General features: G+C 41.0%; 1 protein-coding gene across 2 annotated transcripts in view; it reads left to right on the top strand.

The window, feature by feature from the left end:
• The window catches only part of PCNX2 (pecanex 2), a 296195-nt gene that overhangs the window by 133643 nt on the left and 140200 nt on the right, over nucleotides 1-22352 (top strand). Inside the window, exons 18-19 of one of the 2 annotated variants that reach the window (XM_046026803.1) lie at nucleotides 19124-19216; nucleotides 20117-20195. In XM_046026803.1, coding sequence (XP_045882759.1) covers nucleotides 19124-19216; nucleotides 20117-20195 — 172 coding nt within the window. Of the gene's footprint in view, nucleotides 1-19123; nucleotides 19217-20044; nucleotides 20196-22352 lie in introns of both variants that reach the window. The other variant, XM_046026802.1, reaches the window with a different exon arrangement.

Here is a 22352-nt window from a genome sequence, read left to right as displayed (position 1 = left end):
AGCAGAGAATGACCCAAGGATCCCACACTCCTCCAGCCAGGAATGGCCTCTCTGTCTGGCTTGGTCTCCACGGTGCCAGCACCCAACACGTACTACATCGTATTGAATTTAGACAAGTTAAACTGCAGTCCGCAATTTTAAGACAATGTGCAGGACTCAGTCAACATGATAATAGTGTAAAAAATTCAGACTCAGCTGCCGGTGCCTTTGAATGCGGCTGGAGGGGAAGCTAGAGGTTGAAGGGGCTTTTTTGCCACCACCAAAGCGGAACCAAAGGGAGGTCACTATGAATAAGAGCGTGGATCATGAATTTTAAAAGCAGCAGTATGTTTGCAAAGCAGGGCGGTAGGTGATGTGGGGCTGATGGGGTGGCCGCTAAAAAGGGTGGAAAACATTTGACATTGAAGCATAGATAGCATCAGCAACCTGGAGATTGACGCCAGGAGACTCGGCCAGATCAAACCGACATTCCTGGGTCGGTTTCTCTAAAAGCCAGGGAATGGCCTGATGTCAACACGAAAGTTCTCCCGCGGAGGTCTGAGAAAAACTGTTCTCCCCAGATGTTCTTTGATTTCATGAATGATGATTTATGCTTTCTGATTTATTGCATTGAAAAATGATGTACGAATAGCGATGAAATCGACAAGCAATTTGCTTGGCAGATGCTGCTGGCGTTTCATTAGGATGAGTAGATGTGGTGGGCGAGGCGTTGCCTTCGTCGGTTTTCATCACTTGGACGCGCTTTGTGTCATGCAGAGCACACAGCTTGTAGGTGATCTAATGGGATGTGTGTGTTCTTTGCGCTGGAAAGTCTTCTGGTCTAAGAATAATATTTTAACAGGACTGCCAGACTCAGCTTTTACAGTTTGGTGCATAAAACCTTTTGTGCTCAGTGCAATTACAAGGTTTCCCTTCTTGCCTCTGATTTTCTTTCTCTCTCTCTTTTTTCTGAAAGTTCTCAAAGGACTCATGCTGCGTATGTGTGACACCTAACGAGCCTCCTTAGGTCAGGTTTCCAGCCCTTCCTCCTGTTCCAGTGCATTCATCTGCAGTGGGGCCTGGGAATCTGCATGTTTACAAGACTGTCCCCACAGACTGAGCTTCGAGGGGCCTCGATCTAGAAACAGAGGTGCCCAGCGCTCCATCCGTGGGCCTGTCCTTGCCCGTATGTGCACTGCCAGCTACGCACTCAGTTCATAGTTGACAGCAATGTCAACTGTCTGCTCCTGACTCAGTTTCCCCTTATCCCCCGGCCTCGGGAGCCTGGTCTTCCTGTTTCTGTCCTCACCCATCCTCACCAGTCTCTACCCTCTTCACCCATTCGTCTGTGTTACTTCCATTGTATCTTTTTCTCAGTTCCTAGAAACAAAAAATAGAACAACAAAGCAAACAAACGGCCTCATTTTTAGCAAGACAATTCAAACGGCTTCTTGTTAACCATTGGTTGAATCATCTGGGTTTTCCGGGGGCCGTGCTGTCTAGATCTGCTGGGTTGCGCAGTGTGGGACCAAGGCTTCTTGCGCTGCTTTTTAGGGTGAGCACATGAAGTACTACGTAAGAGGTCACAATGGATTTAAAATGTTCAGTGTGCCAAGCGCCAGTTTATTTATGAGTTAAACATGTCTAGAATTACCAATAAAATAGGGAACCAAAACATGAACGTTATTGACTATTGTTTTGGAAGTTCTGGCTCATGTTAAGTCCTAAAAGAAAAAAAAAAGTAGATTATGTTATTGTATACATGTGGAATGCACAGAAAGGTTTATTAAAATCAACTATGATCAATATGAGAATTCATAAATACTCTTAGAGACAAAGAAGAGCATTCTAACACATCAGAAATAACCTTAGGAAATATAATGAAAACATGATGCTACTGACAATGGCAACAAAATATATGAATTGATAATGGGAGTGATTTTAACAATAGTGTCAGAAATGAAGAAAACCACTGCAGCCTATTAAAATGTAAATGAGGTTCCCAATAAGCGGTGATATATAGACATAACCCGATTTGGGGTAGGAAGGTTGAGATTTATTAAATGACAATTCTTTCTAATAAATTTATAGGTTTAATATCATTCAAAACAGTTCCAGAGGAATTATATTCACAATTTGGGGGAAATATTCTAGGGTTCATTTAGAAGAATAGCCATTAATAATAGTTTTTAAGAAAAATCTGAAAAAGAATAAGAAAGAGGAACCTAGCTCTTGGGGATTTAAGAGTATATTATAAAGATTGAGTAATCAGAAAAAAAAATATGAGACACATCCAAGACCACAGAATGGGATTAGTGAACCAGTAAAACACAGAAAGGAGGCCAATTATTAATACAAATGTATTATGTGAAAATTAAATGTCACAATCAAGAATGGATTAAGCAATGTATGGTGTTGAGGTCATTGTTAACAGTGGGAGGGAGAAACGAATTCTATGTGCGGATTCCTCACTGGACACCAACGTGAGTTAGAAAGACAAAGATCAAATGAGACTTTTCCATCTCTGATTCCGTGGCAAACTGAATTATTATAACCACACTCTCTCCTGATTAAAACTGAAAATTCTGAATAAAATACAAAAAAATCATCCTTAAGTGTGACAAAACACTGACAAAAGGATAAGGAACTATCAAGTTAAAGTTTGAGGGAACAGGGGAACCAGGAAGGAGCAGATCTGGAAGCTTCTTTTGCCTCAAGGGTGTCCGCCCAGCGGGGGTCCCTGAGCCTCAGTTCTCAGCCCTCAAGCTGTGGGGTGGGGGGGGGGGGGGTAAGAAACTAAAGCCCAAGGCTGCCAAGGCGGGTGCACGATGGGAAACCCTGTGCTCATGGGGCTGAAGCTCCCGCCCTCAGAGGGACGGTGAACCAGGAGAAAGCCCTCCGGTTCCCCGCGCCAGGGGAGTGCAAGCAGACGCGCCTCAGTGTGGAGCGGAACCACAGAACCTTGGAGGTGGTGTGGTCTGCCTCCGGTTTTCAATCCCGGTTCTAACACCCGCATGGCACAAACCTTGAATTTATGAATAGAGACTGAACTGGCCGCGAACTGGTAAAAGCACCTCACAGCAAAACCAAACATTTGCTCCTCCTGGGTCTCCCGCATTTCCCAAACCAGTTTTTCTAAGGAAAATGAGGAGCTCTCAATAAGAAAAAAAATTTTTTAACTACACAAGGGAACAAGGAATTAGTAGAAATACTAATTTCTTCAAGTACTTCGCATGCTGGAACTATCAGACACAGATTTTACTTTATTTATTTTTAAAGATTTTATTTATTTGAGAGAGCATGAGAGAGAGAGCGTGAGTGTTGGGGGGGGGCGCAGAGTGCAGAGGGAGAGGGAGAAGCAGGCTCCCTGCTGAGCAAGGAGCTCCATCCCAGGACCCTGAGATCATGGTCTGAGCCAAAGGCAGCCACTTAACTGACGGAGCCACCCAAGTGCCCCCAGACACATATTTTATTTTATTTTTAATTTATTTATTTATTTTTTTCAGCATAACAGTATTCATTGTTTTTGCACAACACCCAGTGCTCCATGCAATACGTGCCCTCCCTATTACCCACCACCTGGTTCCCCCAACCTCCCACCCCCACCCCTTCAAAACCCTCAGGTTGTTTTTCAGAGTCCATAGTCTCTTATGGTTCGCCTCCCCTTCCAGTTTCCCTCAACTTCCTTCTCCTCTCCATCTCCCAATGCCAGACACATATTTTAAAAGAACTATACCTACTTTGTTTAACGGAATGAAAGGTAAAACTTATAGACAATAGAAAATAATAAATGATACAGTATGTTTGAAAGAGAGCCAAATAAGCCTTCCCAACCAAAAAACAAACCAGAAAATGAAGGAGTTGAACAAAGCAAAGCACACACACACACACACACACACACACACACACACACACGGACACGCATGGACACGTATATGGAAGATTAGACACCCCTGATGAGAGAATTAGTGAACTAAAAGAAGAAAGTATCCAGGGATGCAACACTGACAGACAAACAGTTAAGAAATACAAAATAAAGATGAAGACGTGAAAGAAAGAAGACCTAGCATATGACTAATCAGAATTTCAGAGAAGCGAGGGCGAGAGAGACCAGAGCATCATCGATGTCTGATGAGATCCTATCTGAGAATTTTCCAGAAGTGATGAAAGGCACCGATCTGGAGATTCAAGCATCCCAGTGAAACACAAGCAGAATAAAATGTAAGAACCCCTGCAGACACCAAGGACAGGACCATCCTAAAGCAGTCAAACCGAAGGGATTTCGTTCAAATGCATGACAAAAAGTGTCCTTATCAGAATCAATTCTAGAAGGCAGAAGTCTGATGTATTTAATGTTCTGTTAAAAAAAAAGTAACTGCCAAGGTAGAATTTTAGGCCCAGTGAAAATATCTTTCGAAGGAAGGCAAAATGAAAATATTTTAGGCGAAAAGAAGCTGAGAGACTCTCACTGAATGTAATGGTGAGACCATTCTACAGAGGATCTCAGATGGAAAGTCTGATTTGCATGAAAGTGCCAAGAGAAATTTAAACAAACGTTAAGTGTATAAAACCATAAGAAGAGGATAACCTACAACTTTGGCTGGAAGGAGAAGTGAACCCAAGACTTAAAAATTCTTAGTAATGTCGAGGAGACAAAGGTACGGATTAGCTCGAAACCGTGATAAGTGAAGGACGCATGTTGGGATGTTTAGCGTAACTGCTCAAGGAGTAGAAACGCAGCGCGTAACTTCCTACTCTGTTCAGAGGGAAAAACGGGATGATAAAAAAGAGTTCTTCATCAGTAACAAAACATAATAGTCCTCCCATGTGGCAGTCTGCTTACAACTCAACTCCAGATGGGTTACACAGCCAACTGATGAGAAAACCTGAAAGTGCTTACAATCCTAATAAAGGAAGTTATCTTTAGGATCATTCTAAAGTAGGAAAGACTTTTTCAAACAAGAAAAAAAAAGGAAGTTCATTATAATTATGGCCTTTGATTTATCAAATAATAACAAAAAAGAGTATTAAAAAATCATACACAGAATGGGAAATGATTTCTTAAATATATGTAGTAGAGAAAGCACTAGTGTTGAGATGCAAATTGCTATCAATAGATAAGAAAGCCAGGTATCTCAATTAAAAATGGTCAAAATACACTTTACAAGGGAGGAAATAAAAACACCCCAAACCATGAATACATGTGTGAACAAATTAATAATCAGGAAACTCTACACTGAAACCACACCGAGTTACCATTTCATACTTCTAGACTAACCAAACATGAAAAGTTCTCACAATACTAACGAGAGCAAGGGAATTCTTGTGTACTGTTGGTGGTAGAGTCAATTAGTGTTTCTGTTGGGGAAACAATTGGGTATCATAAAGTGGAAGACACACCCTACACCCAGCAGTTCTGCTCCTGGATACTTACCCTGGAGTAAATCTTGCACATTTGTACCAGAATACACATATGAGATTGTTCCTCATCTCATTCATTCATGAGGGTCCCAAGCTGGAGCCGTTGGGAATGGCACGAAGAGTGGAATGCGCGGTACACAGTATTGCTCACTGGCCGTTCACGCAATGGCAGGGCTGACTCTTAGCCACGTAATGTTGAACAAAGGAAGCAGGATGCGTCTGGTGCCATCTGTTGGGTGAAAATAGGCCAGCCAGAATAAGGAGCAAATCATTCTTGTTCAAAGAGTAAGAAACTTACTTTCACCACAGTCCAGGAAGTTTATGTGGAACCCCCAAGAGGGGAAAGAAGGGTTTGTGATCAGGGAGCCAGATAAGGGATTTCTTAGGTACTAGAAAGCTAGATTTCTTGAATCAGTTGATAGTTACTGAGGTGTTCATGTTATAATTATTTTTTAAATTGTACATACATATCTTAAGCACTTTCTTATATGTCTGGCCCACAATTTTAACAATTTAAAAGAAATTTTTAAAAATGTATGAAATAAAATCAAACATTTTTTCACATTCTAGAAAGGGGATAATTTTCCAGGCTTGGAATCTATAAAATGATAATAAATAAAACACTCACACATACACACACAGTTAGATGTGAGTACATAAAACTTTTAAACGTCTATGCAATAAAATTAAATAATTTGTTAAAATATACATTGCAAATTTGACAAAGTTAAATATCCTTTTTATACTAACAACTCACAGTTTAATTTTTACAACTCTGTAATCAAATGATATATATATGTATATATATTTCATTTAGAGATAAAATATTAACAAGTAATTGTGGGAATTATATTTAACCCTACTTTTACAGAAAGAAATGTAAATTAAATTTAGATGACATTTTTTTTTTTAAGGGAGAGAAAGCGTTTATGTGCATGACTGGGGGTGAGGGTCAGAGGGAGAGAATCTCAAGCAGGCCCCACCCCAGCCTGGAGCCCAACCCAGGGCTCCATCTCACAACCCTGATATCCTGACCTGGGCTAAAATCAAGAGTCAAAAGCTCAACCAACTAAGCCACCCAGGTGCCCCAGATGGCATTCTTGTCCACTCAATCAGCACAGAATAAAATAATGATATTGCCCACTGGGACAAGATGAGATTTCTTAGATATTGTTTATATTTGTGTAAATCATTAGGATCCTCTGGGAAAGCATAACTTGTCAAGAATTATAAAATTCATAACCTATTATATAGTAAGTTGATTTATCAGAGTTTTTCTAGAGAACGACCTTAGAATAGGAAAAAAAAGATTTAGGTGCGTAAAGATCATGATTGCAGCGTAATTCATCATGGTAAAACATGGGAAACCATCTAATAACCTAGCAGTCAGGAAATGCTTGCCTAAACATGGCACATTCACTTTCACTCGTGAAATTAATGTTTGCCTTTCCACTACAGCCCTGTTTGTATGTGTATGTGTGTGTTTGTTTATGGCATCACAAGATAAAAAATTCGTCATTTAAGTGACTATTAGTAAGTCTTACAATAATATACATACAGATAATGCTTACAAAAGAAAGTACAGTTGAAAATGTATCAAATTGCATGTAAACTATGATCAGACCTTTATAAACATGCACAGATAAACCCATACACATGATGGCAGCTAGATCCATGCCTCAGCATTCGCAGGCAAGAATACTGGCCCAGCAAGCATAAAAATGCTAATGCTGTTAGTGTCAGGATATAATGATCACGAATGATCTATTTCCTTTCTTCTCTGTGTTGTAGAGGGCTGCAATATTATGTTATCCTGTAATCGAAACATTTATTCATACTAAAAAATTGTAGAGACCTAAATTTGCATTTTGCTCAGATACTTTGTACATTGATTTTTGCAATACCTAACATCCTATGGTTCACTTTTAAGACTTAGGATATTTATCAAAATGAAGCAAAGATTCTAAACCTGTTTAAATAAGTAATTCAACAGACTTGGAGTTATTAGCCTTCAAGCACGTGGAGGAAGAAAGGCAACACCAGCAATTCTCCTTTTGTATAACAAAACTAAAAGTAAAACCTCAGACATTCTTATGTCTTTCAGTAACAGAGATGTATAATATATATTAAAATCATCAAAGTCATTTAATTAGAAAACCAAAGTTATAAATCTTTACAGTATTAAAGGCTGTTTTTACAGGACACAAGAACAGTCTCTGAGGTCCGGCTGTTTTCAAGATTGCTTTTAAAAAGATAATATTATCACGTTTGTTATATGGCACTGCATTTGAGACACTCAATTCAATACACAAGAAAAAGAAAGATTTGTAAGAATAGTAGTTGTGGGGCGCCTGGGTGGCTCAGTGGTTAAGCGACTGCCTTTGGCTCAGGTCATGATCCCAGGGTCCTGACATCGAGCCCCACATCGGGCTCCCTGCTCAGTGGGAAGTCTGCTTCTCCCTCTCCCTCTGTTCATCCTCTGTCTCCCTTCCTCAAATAAATAAATACATACATACATCTTTAAAAAAATTAACACTAGCTTGAAAATCTCAATAATTACCAATTTTGCCATCATATTTGGTGATGAATCTTTTCAAAACTTTGTCTCTTTGCAGCTGGGAGTGGGGATGGAGAGATATTGTTTGACTTCTTATCATTGATTTCTAAAGTTCCTTTTTCTTTTAAATTTTAAAAATTTAAACTTATTTTAAATTTATTATTTAATTTTACACTTATTTTCTTATTTTAATGTTCTTTATATATTAATACAGATAAAAGTTCTTTGTTGGGTATATATTTTGCAATTATTTTTCTCAGTCCCTGGCTTGCGTTTTCATTTTATGACAATGTAGTTTTGAAGAGAAAATGTTTAAAATTTTCATGAACTCCAATTTAATGACTTCTTTTCTTTTAAAATTCCACATTTTAATGTTCTATTTAAGAAAGATTTGCCAAACCCAAAGTCACTAAGATTTCCCCTTATGCTTTCTTTGATTAATCAATTGTTTAAATTCAGTTTATAATGCACATTGAGTTAAGTTTCATATGTGACATGAAGGAAATGCCAAGATGTTTTTGTTGCTGTTTTTTTTTTTGTAGATAGTTATCTAGTTGTTCAGTTCTATTTGCTGAAAAATTATCTTCCCCTCATTTAGGGGAAAGCAGTCATTTCACCTTGGCACTTTTGTTTAAAATCCATTGACTGTATATATTTCGGTCTGGGCTCTTTTATCTGTCCTCTTGATCTAGATATATTTTTGCTCCAATACCATCAATTCACAATTCCTACAGCTTTGTCATAAGCCTTGAAATCAGGTATTATATATCTTCCAACTTAGTTCTTCCTTTTCAAAGTTGTTTTTACCTTTTCTCAGTCTGTTGCATTTCCAAGTAATTTTTGAACTAGCTTAGCAATTTGTACAAAAAAGTCCTATTAGGATTTGATTAGGATTCCACTGGATCTGTATATCAGTTTGGTAAGAATTGACTTCTTAGTAATACTGACCAAATCTTCAAATCCATGAACATGGTATGTCTCTCTACTTATTTCTTTAGTTTCTTTCAGCAGGTTTTTGTAGTTTTGAATGTACAGGTCTTGTACATTTTGGTCAAATTTATCCCTAAGTATTTCATATTTTTATGCTATTATAAATGGTATTTTAAAAACTAAGTGTGTGAAATTATGGTCAACATCATTAGTCATTGGAAGATGCAAATTAAAGCCATAATTAGCACTACATCAAGGTTTCTCAGCCTCACACTGTTGACATCCTGAGCCTCATAATTCTGTGGTCAGGGACTGTCCAGTGCATTGTAGGACATTTAGCTGCATCCCTGGCCTCTACCCACCAGATGCCAAGGTTCCTCTCCCTCTACCTGAAATATAGTAGTCAGAAATGTCTCAGGACATTGCCAGATGTTCCTGAGGAGGTGAAATTATCCCTTTCTGAGATATGTGTAGTGTTATAGCACTACACAACCCTGGAATGGCTAAAATAAAGATTACTGACTATACAAAGGGTAGGCAAGGGTATGGAGTAATTTGAACTCTCACACACTGCCAGTGAGAATGCAAAAAGGTTACAATGATTTTGGGAAATGTGTGGCAGTTTTTTTTCTTTTTTTTTTTTGTCCCCATTTTATTTATTTTTTCAGCGTAACAGTATTCATTCTTTTTGCACAACACCCAGTGCTCCATGCAAAACGTGCCCTCCCCATTACCCACCACCTGTTCCCCCAACCTCCCACCCCTGACCCTTCAAAACCCTCAGGTTGTTTTTCAGAGTCCATAGTCTCTTATGGTTCGCCTCTGCTTCCAAATTTTTTTTTTTTAATAAACATATAATGTATTTCTATCCCCAGGGGTACAGGTCTGTGAATCGCCAGGTTTACACACTTCACAGCACTCACCATAGCACTTACCCTCCCCAATGTCCATAGCACCCTCCCCCTCTCCCAATCCCACCTCCCCCCAGCAACCCCCAGTTTGTTTTGTGAGATTAAGAGTCATTTATGGTTTGTCTCCCTCCCAATCCCATCTTGTTTCATTTATTCTTCTCCTATCCCCCTAACCCCCCATGTTGCTTCTCCATGTCCTCATATCAGGGAGATCATATGATAGTTGTCTTTCTCCGATTGACTTATTTCACTAAGCATGATACGCTCTAGTTCCATCCACGTCGTCGCAAATGGCAAGATTTCATTTCTTTTGATGGCTGCATAGTATTCCATTGTGTATATATACCACATCTTCTTGATCCATTCATCTGTTGATGGACATCTAGGTTCTTTCCATAGCTTGGCTATTGTAGACATTGCTGCTATAAACATTCGGGTACACGTGCCCCTTCGGATCACTATGTTTGTATCTTTAGGGTAAATACCCAGTAGTGCAATTGCTGGGTCATAGGGTAGTTCTATTTTCAACCTTTTGAGGAACCTCCATGCTGTTTTCCAGAGTGGTTGCACCAGCTTGCATTCCCACCAACAGTGGAGGAGGGTTCCCCTTTCTCCACATCCTCGCCAGCATCTGTCATTTCCTGACTTGTTAATTTTAGCCATTCTGACTGGTGTGAGGTGATATCTCATTGTGGTTTTGATTTGTATTTCCCTGATGCCGAGTGACGTGGAGCACTTTTTCATGTGTCTGTTGGCCATCTGGATGTCTTCTTTGCAGAAATGTCTGTTCATGTCCTCTGCCCATTTCTTGATTGGATTGTTTGTTCTTTGGGTGTTGAGTTTGCTAAGTTCCTTATAGATTTTGGATACTAGCCCTTTATCTGATATGTCATTTGCAAATATCTTCTCCCATTCTGTCAGTTGTCTTTTGGTTTTGTTAACTGTTTCCTTTGCTGTGCAAAAGCTTTTGATCTTGATGAAATCCCAATAGTTCATTTTTGCCCTTGCTTCCCTTGCCTTTGCCGTTGTTCCTAGGAAGATGTTGCTGCGGCTGAGGTCGAAGAGGTTGCTGCCTGCGTTCTCCTCAAGGATTTTGATGGATTCCTTTCTCATATTGAGGTCCTTCATCCATTTGGAGTCTATTTTCGTGTGTGGTGTAAGGAAGTGGTCCAATTTCATTTTTCTGCATGTGACTGTCCAATTTTCCCAGCACCATTTATTGAAGAGGCTGTCTTTTTTTCCATTGGACATTCTTTCCTTCTTTGTCGAAGATTAGTTGACCATAGAGTTGAGGGTCGATTTCTGGGCTCTCTATTCTGTTCCACTGATCTATGTGTCTGTTTCTGTGCCAGTACCATGCTGTCTTGATGATGACAGCTTTGTAATAGAGCTTGAAGTCCGGAATTGTGATGCCACCAACTTTGGCTTTGTTCTTCAATATTCCTTTGGCTATTCGAGGTCTTTTCTGGTTCCATATAAATTTTAGGATTATTTGTTCCATTTCTTTGAAAAAAATGGATGGTATTTTGACAGGGATTGCATTAAATGTGTAGATTGCTTTAGGTAGCATAGACATTTTCACAATATTTATTCTTCCAATCCAGGAGCATGGAACATTTTTCCATTTTTTTGTGTCTTCCTCAATTTCTTTCATGAGTACTTTATAATTTTCTGTGTATAGATTCTTAGTCTCTTTGGTTAGGTTTATTCCTAGGTATCTTATAGTTTTGGGTACAATTGTAAATGGGATTGACTCCTTAATTTCTCTTTCTTCAGTCTTGTTGTTGGTGTACAGAAATGCAACTGATTTCTGTGCATTGATTTTATATCCTGACACTTTACTGAATTCCTGTACAAGTTCTAGCAGTTTTGGAGTGGAGTCTTTTGGGTTTTCCACATATAGTATCATATCATCTGCGAAGAGTGATAGTTTGACTTCTTCTTTACCAATTTGGATGCCTTTAATTTCTTTTTGTTGTCTGATTGCTGAGGCTAGGACTTCTAGTACTATGTTGAATAGCAGTGGTGATAATGGACATCCCTGCCGTGTTCCTGACCTTAACGGAAAAGCTTTCAGTTTTTCTCCATTGAGAATGATATTTGCGGTGGGTTTTTCATAGATGGCTTTGATAATATTGAGGTATGTGCCCTCTATCCCCACACTTTGAAGAGTTTTGATCAGGAAGGGATGCTGTACTTTGTCAAATGCTTTTTCAGCATCTATTGAGAGTATCATATGGTTCTTGTTCTTTCTTTTATTAATGTGTTCTATCACATTGATTGATTTGCGGATGTTGAACCAACCCTGCAGCCCTGGAATAAATCCCACTTGATCGTGGTGAATAATCCTTTTAATGTACTGTTGAATCCTATTGGCTAGTATTTTGGCGAGAATTTTTGCGTCTGTGTTCATCAAAGATATTGGTCTGTAGTTCTCTTTTTTGGTGGGATCCTTGTCTGGTTTTGGGATCAAGGTGATGCTGGCCTCATAAAATGAGTTTGGAAGTTTTCCTTCCATTTCTATTTTTTGGAACAGTTTCAGGAGAATAGGAATTAGTTCTTCTTTAAATGTTTGGTAGAATTCCCCTGGGAAGCCGTCTGGCCCTGGGCTTTTGTTTGTTTGGAGATTTTTGATGACTGTTCCAATCTCCTTACTGGTTATGGGCCTGTTCAGGTTTTCTGTTTCTTCCTGGTTCAGTTGTGGTAGTTTATATGTCTCTAGGAATGCATCCATTTCTTCCAGATTGTCCAATTTGTTGGCGTAGAGTTGCTCATAGTATGTTCTTATAATTGTCTGTATTTCTTTGGTGTTAGTTGTGATCTCTCCTCTTTCATTCATGATTTTATTGATTTGGGTCCTTTCTCTTTTCTTTTTGATGAGTCTGGCCAGGGGTTTATCAATCTTATTGATTCTTTCAAAGAACCAGCTCCTAGTTTCATTGATTTTTTCTATTGTTTTTTTGGTTTCTATTTCATTGATTTCTGCTCTGATCTTTATGATTTCTCTTCTCCTGCTGGGTTTAGGGTTTCTTTCTTGTTCTTTCTCCAGCTCCTTTACGTGTAGGGTTAGGTTGTGTACTTGAGACCTTTCTTGTTTCTTGAGAAAGGCTTGTACCGCTATATATTTTCCTCTCAGGACTGCCTTTGCTGTGTCCCACAGATTTTGAACTGTTGTGTTTTCATTATCATTTGTTTCCATGAATTTTTTCAATTCTTCTTTAATTTCCTGGTTAACCCATTCATTCTTTAGAAGGATGCTGTTTAGTCTCCATGTATTTGGGTTCTTTCCAGCTCTAGCTTCAGAGCATTGTGGTCTGAAAATATGCAGGGAATAATCCTAATCTTTTGATACCGGTTGAGACCTGATTTGTGACCCAGGATGTGATCTATTCTGGAGAAGGTTCCATGTGCACTAGAGAAGAATGTGTATTCTGTTGCTTTGGGATGAAATGTTCTGAATAGATCTGTGATGTCCATCTGGTCCAGTGTGATATTTAAGGCCTTTATTTCCTTGTTGATCTTTTGCTTGGATGATCTGTCCATTTCAGTGAGGGGAGTGTTCAAGTCCCCTACTATTATGGTATTATTATTGATGTGTTTCTTTGATTTTGTTATTAATTGGTTGATATAGTTGGCTGCTCCTACGTTAGGGGCATAGATATTTAAAATGGTTAGATCTTCTTGTTGGACAGACCCTTTGAGTAGGATATAGTGTCCTTCCTCATCTCTTATTATAGTCTTTGGCTTGAAATCTAATTGATCTGATATAAGGATTGCCACCCCAGCTTTCTTCTGATGCCCATTAGCATGGTAAATTGTTTTCCACCCCCTCACTTTAAATCTGGAGGTGTCTTCGCGTCTAAAATGAGTTTCTTGTAGGCAACATATAGATGGGTTTTGTTTTTTTATCCATTCTGATACCCTGTGTCTTTTGATTGGGGCATTTAGCCCATTAACATTCAGGGTAACTATTGAGAGATATGAATTTAGTGCCATTATTAGCCTGTAAGGTGACTGTTACTGTATATTGTCTCTGTACCTTTCTGATCTACTACTTTTAGGCTCTCTCTTTGCTTAGAGGACCCCTTTCAATATTTCCTGTAGAGCTGGTTTGGTGTTTGCAAATTCTTTCAGTTTTTGTTTGTCCTGGAAGCTTTTGATCTCTCCTTCTATTTTCAATGATAGCCTAGCTGGATAGAGTATTCTTGGCTGCATGTTTTTCTCGTTGAGTGCTCTGAATATATCATGCCAGCTCTTTCTGGCCTGCCAGGTCTCTGTGGATAAGTCTGCCGCCAATCTAATATTTTTACCATTGTATGTTACAGACTTCTTTTCTCGGGCTGCTTTCAGGATTTTCTCTTTGTCACTAAGACTTGTCAATTTTACTATTAGGTGACGGGGTGTGGACCTATTCTTGTTGACTTTGAGGGGGGTTCTCTGCATCTCCTGGATTTTGATGCTTGTTCCCTTTGCCATATTAGGGAAATTCTCTCCAATAATTCTCTCCAATAGACCTTCTGCTCCCCTCTCTGTTTCTTCTTCTTCTGGAATCCCAATTATTCTAATGTTGTTTCGTCTTATGGTGTCACTTATCTCTCGAATTCTCCCCTCATGGTCCAGTAGCTGTTTGTCCCTCTTTTGCTCGGCTTCCTTATTCTCTGTCATTTGGTCTTCTATATCACTAATTCTTTCTTCTGCCTCATTTATCCTAGCAGTGAGAGCCTCCATTTTTGATTGCACCTCATTAATAGCTTTTTTGATTTCAACTTGGTTAGATTTTAGTTCTTTAATTTCTCCAGAAAGGGCTTTCTCTAATATCTTCCATGCCTTTTTCGAGCCCGGCTAGAATGTTCAGAATCGTCATTCTGAACTCTAGATCTGACATATTACCAATGTCTGTGTTGATTAGGTCCCTAGCCTTCGGTACTATCTCTTGTTCTTTTGTTTGTGGTGATTTTTTCCGCCTTGTCATTTTGTCCAGATAAGACGATATGAAGGAGCAAATAAACTACTAAAAGGGTGGCAAAGACCCCAGAAAAATGCGCTGTAACCAAATCAGAAGAGACCCCTAATTGTGAGGGGGAGAAAGGGGATAAAAACAGGTTCTGAAAAATAAAAGAAAAAAAAAAAAGGAAAAAAAAGAAAAAATTTAAAAAATAAAACAAATAAAAAAATATAAAAAAGAAAGAAAATATATATATATTTAGATGAACTAGTCAAAAAACGTTAAAAAAGAAAGGGTAAAAGTTTTAAAAAATTTAGCAGAAGAAGAAAAAAGTAAAAAGAAAAAAAAATTGAAAAAAGCAAAAAAAGTTGAAGTAGCCGCAAGACTAAAGAATCATGGGGAGAAAGCCATGAGTTCCGTGCTTTGCTTTCTCCTCCTCTGGAATTGCTCTGCTGTCTTAGGAATTGAACCTGCTTTCTCCTTGATAGATGAACTTCGTCCTGGCTGGATATTTTGTTGATCTTCTGGGGGAGGGGCCTGTTGTAGTGACTCTCAAGTGTCTTTGCCCGAGGCGGGATTGCACCGCCCTTACTGGCGGCCGGACTAAGTAATCGGCTCGGGTTCGCTTTTGGGAGCTTCTGTTCCCTGAACGCTTTCCGTAGAGTTCCGGAGGACGGGAATGAAAATGGTGGCCTCCCAGTCTCTGGCCCGGAGGAGCCGAGAGCCTGGGGCCCCACTCCTCAGTGCGCCCCCAGAGGACAGCACCCAATCCCTCCCGTATCCCCAGCCTCTAGCCGCGCTCCGAGCTCACCCAGCCCGCGACCAGTTCAAGGTAACCCCGAGCTGAGAGTTCAGTGTTCGGCTCTGTCTCTGCAGCCGGTTTCTCCATTCTAATACCTGCGAGCTCTCCGACACTCTGACACCCCCGATCCTTCTGTGACCTTGCGGGGCCTGGGGCCACGCTGACCCCGCGTGGGCTTCACCCTAGTTTAGCCTCTGGAGCAATGTCCCTCAGTGGAACAGACTTTTAAAAGTCCTGATTTTGTGCTCCGTTCCTCCGCCGCTTGCCGGGAGCCGGCCCCTCCCCCCGCGGTCTATCTTCCCGTCGTTTTAGATTCACTTCTCCGCCAGTCCTACCTTTCAGAAAGTGGTTGATTTTCTGTTTCTAGAGTTGCTGTTCTTCTTCTCTTCGCTCTTCCGTTGGATTTGTAGGTGTTTGCAATGTTTAGATAAGCTATCGAGCTGATCTCCTGCTACCTGATGTAGTCTCAGGCTGCTACTTCTCCGCCATCTTGACTCCTCCCCTCTTTTCTTTTTTCCAAAGATTTTATTTATTTATTTATCTATCTATTTATTTATTTATTTATGGGTGGGTAGGGAGAGAGAGCACAAGGAGGCAGAGAGACAGGCAGAGTGAGTTGGAGAAGAAGACTCCCTGCTGAGCAGAGATCCAGACATGGGATTCAATCCCAGGACCCTGGGATCACCGCCTGAGACCAAAGGCAGCTACTTAACCGACTGAGACACCCAGGGACCCCTGTGTGGCAGTTTCTTAAGAAGTTAAGTATAAACCCACTATGTGTTCCAGCCATTCTACTAAAAGCATTTACAAAGAGAAATGAGAACACATGTCCAGAGACACGGCCATGAATACTCATAGCTTTATTTGTAATCACCAAAAGCTGGTAATAATCTCAAATGTCTACCCACAGCTGTGTGCACACAAAGGAATATTACACAGCCATAAACAGCGGTGGCCTATTCATGCAGACAACAACGTCGATTACTCTCAGAATAATTACACTGCGTGATTGAAGCCAGATCAGAGAAGGATATATTTTCTACAATTCCACTTATATCCCTTTCTAGGGAATGAGATAAACGATCGTGATGATGCTGATCAGTGGTTTCCTGTGGACAGAGGAGACAAGTGGGCATAGATTAGGAAAGGTCAAGGGAGGAAACTTGGGGCATGATGGCTGTGCTACTTACCCGAATTATGATTATGGATTTCATGGGGATGTTCATATGTCGAAACTCATCAAGTGGCATTCTTTACACACATGCAGGGTTTGTATGTCAGGCCTGTCTCCCTAGACCTGCTTAAAAAATACAGTACAGAAAATAAATGGGCAGGAGGAACATTTGAGGGAAAAAGGCCATGCAATCATTTGTATTTATAATGGATACTCATGACAGTGACAAAAATCAATGGAATTCCCATATGTCATCCAACTATGAAAAAAACAACAATCATCAGAGCTCATTCTCCCTCTTGCTTTAAGGAACCCAGAAATGTAACCTTCCTCTCCCCAGAAGTTGCCCTGATGGCCCACTTTGCCTTAGGCAGGATTCAAATTAGAATATTTGAGAAAATGTTTATCTTCCTTCTGGGTTAGCAGTTAGTAGATTTTAAGTGACATAAAACCATGTCAGTAAGAAATAGGAAGGACAAATGAGCTTCTCTTCATAGCCTAAAGATTCAATGAGTTATACAGATCTTTCCTTCAGGAAAGTCTGGCCTTCTGTAAATCTTTGGAATGAAAGGAGATACTGAATTTTGGCCACTCATTAATAGTAAATTTCTGGTGAAAACCTTGTGATCACAAAAATTTTATAGATTCAGAATAGGAAAAAAACAAAACAATGATTTGCCCTGCTCAAAAATCAGGGAAATTCTTAACCACTTTTTAGCCATATTATTTATACCATTACTAAGAATAAATCTAGAAGTTGTTTTATCACTGTATGATTCTTCCCATATTCAATACCTGTATGTGAATCATAGATCAACTTTAGCAGATAATTGGTAAATGGACACTGAGAATATATCTCTTCACTGTATTATTATTTTTAAAAGATTTTATTTATTTGAGAGTGAGAATGTATGTATGTGCACACACACGCATGAGGTGGGGAGGAGCAGGGGGGAGAGAAGAGGGAGGGAGAGGGAGAGAGATGATCTTAAGCAGAGTCCCTGCTGAGTGTGGAGCCTGATGTGGGCTTGATCCCAACCCTGAGATCATGACCTGAGCCGAAATCAACAGTCAGATGCTTAACCAACTGAGCCACCCAGGCGCCCCTCTTCACTGTATTATTAATTACTTTTACCAGGAGTGTTGATTTTTTCATCATATGGCTCCATTATTACTCTATTTAAACTGTCTTTCTGATTTCTTCCCATCACTTTGGGTGCTAATTCACTCAGAAAGCCAGCGGCACGACTTGCTAGAATGCCACATTTTAATTTTAAAAACAAGAAAAAAAAATGTAGGGAAACAGATGTACACAGATATAATTTTCTGGCAGAGAACATTCAAAACAATGATTTAAAAGGCATTATTCCCTTTCAGTATGAGATATTGATATAGTTATAGAGATGGCTTCAGAGTTTTCCGGAGCATGGCACCTTAAAATGTTCAATAACTGTGTACTGCAGCAAGTTGGCCTCTGTAGAAAGAAGAAATGTGATGGTCCTTTGTGTCTCTTTAAGATCTACCAGCCAGCAGTTTTGTGCTAGATTTGCACTAACAGGCCTTCCTCCCTATAATATTCATGCAGTATTAATAACATCCTTTGGTCTAACGTTGTTTTGTTTTCCCCCAGCCCCCGCTCACACTGCAATTTTATGTGATGGAAAATTATTAGCAACTTACTGACATTTTCATTTTCTGCATACGTGTCCATGATACATGATTTAAATGATTTGGAATTGGCCTTTATCCAATCTGACTGGGGAATTAAACTGTGAAATCTTCTGGGCCAAAGAAATAAGTGAATGTATAAGAGGCTTCTGTTTGGCAAACAGCCTGCATGTAAGCTCCACTGAAGCCAAGATGAACACTTTACCCTCCTTTACCAGACCATGGGCTCTTGTATCTGATCTGTGTTCGTAGAGAAGAACCTTGTGCCTTTGATACACATAGAAAGCTTGTTTCCTACTGTGGTTAGCAGGTGCAGGCTGACCTCGCCTGTGCATTCCCCTTTCCCTACCCTTTGCCTTGTTCTCATGGATGGCCCATCCCATACATGCCCCTGGGAGCACATCAGGTAAGTGATACACTGGGAGAGTAGGGTATCCCGAGTTAGTATCCTGTCCCCTGACTTGACCGGTGACTACAGAGTTGCTGAGAGAACAAAGAAGGGCAGACTTGGGGCACCTGGGTGGCTCAGTGGGTTAAGCCTCTGCCTTCAGCTCAGGTCATGATCTCAGGGTCCTGGGATCGAGCCCCACATCAGGCTCACTGCTCAGCGGGGAGCCTGCTTCCTCCTCTCTCTCTGCCTGCCTCTTTGCTTACTCGTGATCTCTCTCTGTCAAATAAATAAATCTTAAAAAAAAAAAAAGAAGGGCAGACTTTACAGCTGGTTCTCTCTTTACAGAAGGACATCTTAAAATCGGATCTCGTCATCTGCTCGGTGGCTGCTGTTCTGTCATTTGCCATCAGTGCCAGCACTGTGTTCCTGTCCTTGCGAGTACGTACCCATTCGACTTTACGCTCTCCCCACCTTCTTAGCTTCCTTAATAGCAGAGCCCGCTGTGGAGCTCCAGGGCATTGGCAGGTTAGTGGAGCCGGAGGAGGAAAACAGGACACCAGCTAAGAGGTTTAAGGAACATACCTGTGTGCTGCGAGGAGTTATACCCAAGATGAGAATTGGTTCACATGGCAGATTGGGTTCAAGTGCTTTATACTTTGTCCGCCCACATCCGGGGAGCTGCGCTGTTTGTCAGAGCATCAGCACACGTCCTGGGACCCCGTGTAGTGAGACAGGCTGACGGCACCCTGCGGGGAGCAGAGACTGGAAGAGTTACCACATCAGGAGTCAGACAGATGTCCTGGAGCCAAAAGGAGCTTTGAAACATAATTTTCGGTTAGAAAAACAAGTGGCGAGCTCTAGATGGGGTTTCTGGCTTGACATACCAACAGTTACTCTCTCCGAGTGGAAGTATTACACGCTCGGGCGCTCCTTCCAACAAGGAAAGTCTGTTTGTTGCATTGGTTGTTCTCGACCTCTTCCTTTAAAAACAACAGCAACAAAACCAAGGGCAGATTTCCCTTGGCCTTTGAACTTCCCGGGGTCAGCTCTCTACCCTCCCCCCGCCCCCAGGCCCCCCACTTAGTGGCTCGCAACACAGGTGGGTTTTGCGTGGAAGAAATTTTCGGAAGCCTGTAACGAGAACTGGGGTTGCCTCTGTTCTGCTAGAGGGAAGAGGGGAAGGGCAGTAGTGTTATGGATTATTCATGGACGTCCCTCCCCTCTCCTGCGAGGCTAAACAATGAGATTTGCCCTCTTGTACCACAGCCATTTCTCAGTGTTGTGCTGTTTGCCCTGGCTGGCTCGGTGGGATTTGTGACCCATTATATGCTCCCTCAGCTCCGCAAGCACCATCCGTGGATGTGGATTGCACACCCTGTTCTTAAAAACAGAGAGTATCAGCAACGGGAAGTGAGAGGTCAGTAATATATCCCTCGTTCAACACCAGTGGTGCAGCGGTAGGCGTCCTTTATACCACAGTGTGCACAACTTACGTGAATGTCTGAATGCCTTGGAACTATGTATTTAAGAATGACTACATGTTACATTATATGGTTAGATGTTACATTATATCTATTTTACCATCATTTTAAAAAAGGAGACTGTGTACCTTGGAGTATACAGTATTGTTTCAGAAAAGAAAGCTGAAGTGGAGTGAATGAGAACTCTGTTGTATAAAAATAGTACTTGGTTATTTAGCATTGGGGAGATTAATTTATATCATTCCGACCTCAAGATTATGCTGTTCCAGCTTAAGTTGGCTGGGGCCCAGGAAGAACACCTCACTGCCCTCCTATCCTCTACAAAGCTTTTTTTTTTGGGGGGGGGGTGCGGCTGGGCGGGGATGTAGCCGAAACTGCTGAACCTTTAGGACCGCTGAACCCTTGAACTTTGCTTCACTGGTTCTGGTTACTTAGCCCTAGACCCATACCTGATTGCCTTAGGAGTTCTTGGGGCTATTTCTGGTCATAATCTAGACAGTGTCAGAGCTTCTAGATAAATTATCTTGGGAATTTCTCTGGTAGCTCTTCCCTTGCTCTGTGATCAACAGATGGCAGAAGGATTGACTTATTCCCATTTTCAGACACACTGAAATCATCGGTCAGAGTTCATAGCTATAGTTTATAATGAGCTAGCGCTGGGTATAACTTCATAGCCCCCTGCACCCCCTGTGTTGTAGAGGGACACAGTCAGTTGTCATCCCGTCCAGGCACACGGGTATGTGAGTGGTGCCAGGATTGCTGAGCTGCGGAGGGGACTGGACTCACAAGGCTGGTCAGCAGCAACTTCGCTGCATTAGTGCGACGAAGGGAAAAGTGGGCAAAATAATCTAAAAATGAAGACGCAGAAGAATCACTTAAAATGCGGTTAAGATCATTTCGTCAAGGAGCATCTCGGGGGAGGGGGGGTATGAGGAGTTGCCCTGATCTAAAACAGCCAACTCGGGAAAATTGTAGATCATTTCGTGGAAAGATATGGCATCATGGGTCTGCTGCCCAGATGGGGTTCGGAAAGTGGAGAAGGGTCATCACCCCAACTGCCCTGCCCTCAGAGGCTTCCTCTTCCCACCTGCAACACCAGCAGCTCGCTTAAGGGTGAAGCTTAATATATATGGGCTTAATATTTATATATATTCATGTGTATATATATGTATACGTTTTAATTAAATTAATATGTATAATATACATTTTTTAAATGTTCTGTTCGATGTCAGGTGCTACTTCAATGCAAATGATTATTGGTATTATGAAACCTGAAGGAAGATGGGCTCAGAGCAGGGCAATGTGTACAGCTAGTTCATGTTACAGCTCGCTGAAAAGAGAGGCGCCTCCCAGACAGGTGCCTGCTGGTGGCCAGGTAGAGCAACCAGAGGAAACCAATTTCTACAGAGCTTCTGAAAGTATTTTTTTTCTAAAGATTTTATTTATTTGTTTTACAGATTATAAGTAGGCAGAGAGGCAGGCAGAGAGAGAGGAAGAAGCAGGTTCCCACCTGAGCAGGGAGCCCGATGCAAGGCTCGATCCCACGACCCTGGGACCATAATCTGAGCCGAAGGCAGAGGCTTTAACCCACTGAGCCACCCAGGTGCCCCAGCTTCTGAAAGTATTAAGATCACATCCCCCTTTCATCTTCTAAATCTTTAGGAAGACTAAGTTTTGGGGTGAAATTTGTCGAATTTTGGGGGGCTTTGTTATTTTGGTGTCATTGATCTTGGGTCGAGATTTGAAGTATGAGGCTTTGTCCTGAGAGGCTGCATGCATCTCTGTATCCATATCAGCTACCCCTCCCTCTGCTTAGCTCTTTGGATGCCCTGGGATGAGCACAAAGAACTTGTCGAATTGAGAGAAAGAACGGCAAGACAGATGGGGCTCAGGCTCAGCCTACCATGGCGGTTCAGAGTGTGGAGTTCGCAGGGACGATATGGAATTCAGCGGTCAGGAGTTTAATTCAAAACCAGTTTGTTTGGTTTGCTTTGGTTTTGGTTTTTAGTTTGTTTATTTTGTTAGTGTGGTGGTTTTCTTCCCAGAATCTAACGGAGCCAGTTTAAAACAGAATCACTTAGATGTTTTAAACC

Source organism: Meles meles, chromosome 13 (assembly GCF_922984935.1).
Source record: "Meles meles chromosome 13, mMelMel3.1 paternal haplotype, whole genome shotgun sequence".
Lineage (NCBI taxonomy): Eukaryota > Metazoa > Chordata > Mammalia > Carnivora > Mustelidae > Meles > Meles meles.
This window is presented reverse-complemented; position numbering and strand designations above follow the sequence as displayed.